General features: G+C 43.2%; 1 protein-coding gene across 1 annotated transcript; it reads right to left on the reverse strand.

The window, feature by feature from the left end:
• Positions 1-390: 390 nt before the first annotated feature.
• Positions 391-5,777, reverse strand: scrt2 (scratch family zinc finger 2). Its single transcript, XM_058643176.1, has 2 exons — positions 5,084-5,777; positions 391-1,685 (listed from the first exon to the last, which is right to left on the reverse strand). The coding sequence occupies exons 1-2, from the start codon at positions 5,244-5,246 to the stop codon at positions 883-885; spliced, it is 966 nt and encodes a 321-aa protein (XP_058499159.1). The 5' UTR covers positions 5,247-5,777; the 3' UTR covers positions 391-882.
• Between the last annotated feature and the right edge of the window lie 1,933 nt (positions 5,778-7,710).

The raw sequence follows: 7,710 nt of genomic DNA on the forward strand, positions 1-7,710 counted from the left end.
TAGCAAATAAAAAGCAGCATAAAAATACAAGAGGTCATTTTGTCTCTAAAAAACAAAAAGAACACTGTTAGTTCTTTTTTATGTTTTTTTTTTTTTACTTTTTCATTACTGTTTGCTATAAAATATCAGGAATCTAAATATTATTACTATTGATATCAATATTATTATAGTCATTGATAAAAATTCACATGCCAGGCCTCATATATAATTGTTTGTGTAAATGTGAGTGTGTAAGGTGTGTATACATGTATATGTGTGTGTGCTTGTATTCCTGTCTTTGTGAGGACCAGAGATAAAAAGGACACAAAGGAGGAAATTTTTTGGAAAGTGAGGACATTTTTTTTTTTAAGAAATTGCAAACATTTCAGCCGTTCTTCTAAACCTCAAAGAGCAACTTGGGCATTAAGACTTGGGTTTAGCATTCAGGTTAGACATAGGATTAAGTAATGGCTTAGGGTTAAGATCGAGGTGTTGGGGCTAGATTTTATCTCTTCTCACAAAGGGTGACAAGCACAAAGGTGTGTCTGTGTGTATGTGCATACACGTATGTGAGTGTATGTGTGTGTGTTTACATGAGCTTGCGTCCATGCTAGCACATGTTGCTTAATTGTGTACAACTATCATCTACAGTCTTTATTTGGGGGGGGAAGGTTGTTTGATTGTATGTTTCTGTGGATGATTAGCTACTGTGCAGGGAAAAAATCCAGCATCTTTTTTTTTTGAAATTGTCTTTGCCATAATCATTAGAGTTTCTTCACGTAATCTCAGTGAAAATATTGCTTTCTAAAAAAAGGGAAGAAAAAAGGCATGGAGGGCAGAGTGAACAGGGTTATTAGTGATGAACCTACACGGGGGGTTCAAAATTTTGCTTCTTCCTCGCGGTTAGTTTTCTGATCCAGAGTCGTCTTCGTCGGCAGAGCCCTTGAAGCAAGCTGACTCATAGTGCTTGTTCAGGTAGGACTTGAGAGCGAAGGTCTTATTGCAGCGCTTGCATCTGTAGTGCTTGAAGGCAGAGTGTGTTTGCATGTGGGCGCGGAGGTTTGAACGGTCAGCAAAGGCTTTGCCACAGTGAGCGCAGGCAAAGGGCTTCTCCCCCGTGTGCGAGCGCATGTGACCTTGAAGAAGCCATGGCCGGCTGAAAGCCTTGCTGCACACGTCGCACTTGTGCTTGAGGTCATGGGTGAGGATGTGCATGGCCAACGCTGGCATGGACACGTAGACTTTATTACAGGTGGGACACTTGCGGGCCATCTTGCTATCCAGGCTGCGGTGCGTCTGCTTGTGTCTGCTGAGGTTGGAGGAGGTGGCGTACGTCTTGCCGCACTCGTTGCAGGAATGGCGAGCTGTGCCAGCGACCCCCCTCTCCGGAACCCCGTCGTTGGCGCTGCTGCTTCTCGAGCCTCCTCCGCGACTCTCGGTGTCTCCCTTCCGCCTCGAGCGCCCGTCAGAGATGAAGAAGGCATCCATGGTGTAACCTTCGGCCAGGGCCTCCGATTCACCACTGTAGAAGCCTCTGGCCGTCATGCCAGACTGGGGGCTGTCGGGGTGCTTCAGGTCGGGGTCGCAGTACTCCTCCCCACTGCTCACCTGGGTGTAGAGGGGGTCTGACACCGGTGATGCCAACTTGTGCTCCATCTTCTTCTCCCCCTGGTATACAGATGGTGTGATGTAATCCTGGATGTAGCCTGGTTAAAAGAGACACACACACAGACACAGTTGGCCACAGGTTGGGATGGATAAGGACACAGTGACACAGTGGTGATTACATGATCATCATGTTGGATGATTGGCCTTTGTAAAATGATGAAAGAGTGAGCACCAGCACGGAGATAATTGCATTTTTTTCCCCCCCCCAACTCACAATAGTGCAGTCATGTGCACAGTTGCATTTCAGAGGGTTGAGGTAACGGCTCATCAAAAAGTTCCTTGTGTTAGAAGTTACACATTAAATTGTTACATTGATCGTTCCTCCTTTTTAACATCTATGATATGTTGGTCCTCTGTGGCTGAGGGCTGTTTCTATGTTTGCTTAGTGACCACTGCCATTCTGATTAACTACTAACAAAATTGATTTTTTTACAAAAGGATTGTATTAGCACCTCAAACAGGTTGCTTCTTATCGAAGATATTTATCACTGTTTGGTTTTTGCTGAGAACAATTACAGCTTATGTAGCTGCTTATATCCTGTAGCTCCTTTTTTCCAAGCAGGTTTAAACATGATGCAGTGAGCAACAAGAGTGATTCCAATGTCCAACTGCACCGAGCAGGATTTCAAGAGAGAGATGATATATTTTTGTTGGCATCTTTCATGTCTCTCCTTCCTCTCATTCTGAAGCAGCTTGGTGCCAGAGGAGCTAAAAGGCTTGCTGGCAGCTAAATGCATCCACACAGAATTCAATATATTGTATATTCTTATTCTGTGACTCTCAGGAGCTGAATAAATATTAAATGCATGTTTACCTGCAGGTATGATATTGTGCAGGTTGAACATATCAGAGCAAGAATAAAATGTGGTCACATTTTCTTTCCCCGAGAGAAATATAGTGCATAAAAACAAAAAGAAGGAAAAAAAACATTCCTAAGCACTGTGTGCAGCAAGCAGTGGAAATTGGATATTGACTGCTTTTTAATGAAATTCAAAGTTTTGAACTGATCAATAGGCTATCATCTGTAAAATAGTGCAGCTGTGAGCCCAGTCGAGAGCTGGAGAAGATCAAGTGTCTGCGACACACACAATAATAGTTTATTGAGCACGGTGCACTTGCAAACTGACAATAAGAGATGTGGCGTCGTGCGCGTTTGTTTGTGAAGAGGGTCACCTGCCTACAGCAGCAATGCACTCAAGTGCCTCCCAAGAAACAGGCCATTAAGAAATCAACTGAAGTGCCCTCTTTACTCCAGCATCTCCATTCCCAAGGGTTTCTCTTCTCCCCACTTTGTCTCAGACATGACCGTGACACCCGAGGACAGGGGAAACACCAGGCCTGTGCACACATTATTATGCTGCACTGCATGGGTGCACTGTCTCAACCCACACAGATGGTGCTTGTGTGTGTGAGAGAGAGAGCACCGCTTACCTCTTTTTTTTTTTAAAAAAAAAGAAAAAAAGAAATGCTAATAATCTAGAAATATCACTTGATTATTTCTAAAAAAAATTCTTATAGTTAAATAAAACAACTTCCAATGATGTGTAGCCACAGCCACCTGTTTAACCATCACACCACAGATAATAATACAGTCATTTGCACCATGTACAACAACATCACCTTTTTTTCCTCTCCCTGAGATTTATTTTTTCAGTAAGCAGCGTTGTTTACAGTGTTTCAATTACCCAAGGTCAGACATGGAGCTCATCATTTGGGACTCTCGCTGTATCAGCCCTTTACAGCTCATAGACTCATTTCTCTAATGCAAAGCAAGCATGTAATTAATGGACCCTCTCAGCCACCCCTCTTTGTTGTTCAACAGACACTCAAGTCAAATGTCTCCACAATGGGGGGAAAGAAAATCTCCTGGCACGGCGGAAGTGCTGATGTCGGGTATTTCTGCCTCGCAGGGAATTCTTGTATTTTTACCTCTTTTTTGACTCAGCATGAAAAAGGACGGTTCTTTTGTTTAAATTAAATGCCTTTTGTCAGCATCAGTTGTAGCACCTTATCGTTCTTTTCTCCCCTTTTTTATTATTATAATGCTTATTTTTCATGCTTGTTGAACAATAGCTTCAGGAACAATAGGGGGTGACAGTAAAATGGAAATGGATTCTTTAATGATAGCATAAAAATGCAGCAGGGGAGCTCAGAGAACATCCATCACTTACTGCAAAAATATGCCTGGTAAATGTATTTATATTTATTTATTTGTCTTTATCCAGCAGCCTTGTTTAAAATAATAAACAGTGAACAGTGATAGTTCAGACACCAGTTCACTCTTCACTACAACAACAACAAAAAATGTTTATTAATCCCCCACTAATCCTAATCCATCTAAATTTCAATAGACGCTGTTATGGACACGGTTGAATAACAGGTGGGCATCATCACAACAAGCCACTGGCACTGTGAACATATCCTTACAAATCATAACAAAGACACACATATGGCCTCTCAACGTGGCCACAAAATGGAAGCAGCGAGCTTAAGGCAGACCATGAAAGTGAAGGTCGCCTCTCGGCACCGACTACAGCTTCAGTGTGACTAGTGCGCGTGTTGACCACAGTGCAGCTATGTGCCTTTCTTCGTGTTTACTGTACAGCCGCTGTCACGTGATCGGCCTTATTGCTGCCCCAAGCATTTTTTGTCTCCCTTTTTTCTCCTTCCTCCTTCACTATCCCTTCAGCTCCAGCTCCTCACCTCCCTTCCAGCTGTACTGTACAGTGTGTTGATGTCTCTAGTGGCGACGATAGGCCTGCGCGGCTGAAACTCTAACCCCTGCTAGTTTTCAAATGCCCGGAAGGAAGAGAAAGATGTAGTGGAGTGATGGGGGTGGGGATACTGTGCATGCTCCACTTGGATGGGAAGAGGGGGGCAGTGGGAGGATTGGACCGTGATGGGAACCCAAGGACAATAACAGCTAAGGACAAATGTATCATCCGATACTCATCTCTCATATCCATGAATTTTTTAGTGCACATGATGACCAGATATAGTCACTCTATGTGTGTGCAGCGAGCAATTGGCTTGGTGCAATCATACACATACGTAACTGGAACTGCTCCTGATTAGACACATGTTTTGTTGCCTATTTACATAAGCTAATCCGTGGCTGTGACCTGAATTGTGCCTGTCCTTCACTGGAGTCAAAAAACAAAAGTCTGGGAGCACGGGAGTGGGGGTGGGGTGCCTCTGGGGAGGATTAATCAGGATTCTGATGCAAAAAAAATCAGCTGGTAACGTCTCATATTCATTTACGCTCAGTGAGATTGTTAAGTAAGAAAAACTCAGCCAACACAAAAAAAACACACAATCTGTACAGAGTGTGGAAATAACGCATGCTGAAATAAGCAGTGGAGCTGTGTAACAAGCAGGAGTGCTGCTACATCTTTAACTAGAGCAGAGCAGGACTAGTGGAGGCATGTTAACTCACCATTCTCACTGAGGCGAACCCCAAGGCTGGTCACCGAGTCTGTGATGGAGCGTGCAAAAGTGAACGAGTCGTCCAGGTGGTGGTGGTGGTGATTGGAGGTGGCCACATTGGACGAAGAGAAATCATCAAGCTTGATTTTCTTTACCAAAAATGAGCGGGGCATGTTTCAATGGATAAAAACACAGAGCTGGGGAGAAAAATGCATGAGAGAAAAATGAGAGACCCTCTGAGGAAGCACACGGGCGGCGGAGTTGTCTTGAAGGTAATCCTTGCGGTTGACGTGGACGAGAAAGAGCCAGAAAACATAAAATAAGAAAGAAAATGGAAACCCAGTGGAGGCTGACGGCAATGCTGTGTGATACTCTCTGGCTCCCCCAGCTTCCCCCAAGAAAAATAAAAAAATAAAAAATAAAAGCGATCCTGTTCAGCACTGGATAGCTCCTGTGATGCAGCAGGCTTAAGGGACCAGTGAGGAAGAGAAGAGATGGAGACAGACAGGGAGAGGAGGGAGAGCGAGAGAGAGAGAGAGAGAGACTGTCAGACTAGCTGAGATCAGCAATCACGCCAGCCTTTATATGGGGCACAGGCAGTGGAAGATCAGGTGGTGCTGCGAAATGGAGCTGCTTAGCTTTAATCCATCAAATGTCCCCGGGGACACACATCAAATTACTACTGAACCGTCTGTGCATTCGCACACAGACAGAGGAGAAAGAATACAGCCAGACCCCCCCCCAACCCCCCCCCACACACACACTGCTGCTCCCCCCCTTCCCTTCCCCTCCTCTCTTCTCCCCTCTCCTCCCTCTTTCACCCCGCTTATGCTCCATGCTCGGAGGAGGAGTAAAAAAAAAGAGGAGGGCAGACAATGGAGACGTGGATGAGAGTGCACTCAGTGTCCTGTCCCCCATTGTTTTCCGATGAAGTGGCACAGTTTATGTTTGCCTTGTACAGGCACTGCCTCCCTCGTGTCATCTCTGTTACCTCACACAGCCTCACATCTTTGCATCTCTGTGACACACACACGCACAGAGGCAGAACTCTGGGAGTGTTGGTCCTTGATTTTAAAGCTGAACAGAATACCAGCAGTGAAGATGAGCGGACAGTCCAGGAAGCACTACTGTAGTGCTGCACTGCTCTGCCTCTCTCTCTCTCTCTCTCTCTCACTCTCTCTCTCCCCATTACCACTGCACAGATGTACGTCCCGCCATGCGTGGCAGTGAATTATCTGATTAATTAATTACATCTTTTTTGATTAGGGTGAAATCCAGAGTTAGACTCGTGCTGTCTAAATTGTCTCGACGTGTCTCTGCGTTTTGGTTTGTGTTTGTGTTTGTGTGATTTCATTAGCTCACTGTATGGATTTTATGCTACATTATACAGTAGATTGCAGCGTGTTTTACATTATAGCGCAACAGTTGTCAGAGTAAAACACAAGTTAAACATTGATTTAGGATAATAAAAATAAATAAATAAATAAGTAACCATGTGGCAGCGGGTTTACAAGTGGAACAGATTTTTGCACCTGTGTGATTCGACAACCGAAAACAACTTGTTTTGGTTAATTAATTAATGTCTTGCAGCACCAAACCAATGAAATTAAGTTAATTAGTTTTTTTCTAATTCTCATATTTCACTCTTATATCGGAGGAGAAAGTGCAGACATCTGTTTGGTTTGTGGCTGTTCTGGTTGCACGGCTTTAGTGTTTGAGCAGCAACGGTGGTAGCGGCGATTAAAATAGTCGTTACAGAATAAGAAAAATATACTACATTTAAAAGTCTTAAGTGATTTTTAAGATACAGTTGTGTGTAATACTGTGATAATACTGCAAGTTTGTCAATCGTTGTAGTAATTCCCAAAAACACTGTGTCACACATAATCATAAATAGGTATATTTAATGTTCAGGCATATAAAACAAATAAAAATGACAGATTCACACATTTTAGAGACAAAAAAACAACAAGACCAACAACAAGAGACAAGAAACAGAAGAAGTGTTTGCTTCATGGATATTGCTAATTGACAAAATTATTGGGTGAATTTAAAACAGGCAATGGCTGTTTTGAATAACTTGGTTAAAGGGATAGTTCAAGTTTGTTTTTAAGTCAGGATGTGGCGTATGCACATAAGAATACACTGTGAAACTAAAGTGCAGTTTTACAGTGTGTAACCATAATACTATAATTATTATTTATTTAAGATATTTCTAATCAATTACATCTTAGATATTAACAACAATTTGCTATTTTTCTTCACTTACAACAACACATTTACAACAATCAGTGCTGGAAATCACTTGTAGAGTCGCCCTCACAACCCCAAAAAGGTTCTTCAACAGTGAGGTATAAGAATGAACCCTCTCCATGTTAACCCAGCTCTTTCAATTGTGTTTGAATGTCATTAAATGTGCTATAGATTTCGCCAGATGTTCAGGGATGCCTGCTGCCCCAGGTCGCTCTCTAAATTATCCCCCCACCACCCACTTCCAGCAGCGACCCCACAGACGGGGGAAGAGTTAAATCACTGGAGTCAGGATTCACATCATATATATGTGATTGTTCCTTAAAGGACAAATTCACAATGATGTCAGCTCATGGTGTCGAAGCAAGGACGAGGAAGGTCAAGGAT

The sequence above is a fragment of the Solea solea genome, chromosome 11 (assembly GCF_958295425.1).
Source record: "Solea solea chromosome 11, fSolSol10.1, whole genome shotgun sequence".
Classification (NCBI taxonomy): domain Eukaryota; kingdom Metazoa; phylum Chordata; class Actinopteri; order Pleuronectiformes; family Soleidae; genus Solea; species Solea solea.

Bases quoted from the DNA above. Each gene is read 5' to 3' on its own strand.
- scrt2 (XM_058643176.1), bottom strand. From the start codon at position 5,246: ATGCCCCGCTCATTTTTGGTAAAGAAAATCAAGCTTGATGATTTCTCT. The intron at 1,686-5,083 runs GTGAGTTAACAT...TCTTTTAACCAG, and splicing joins GGTTCGCCTCAGTGAGAATG to GCTACATCCAGGATTACATC.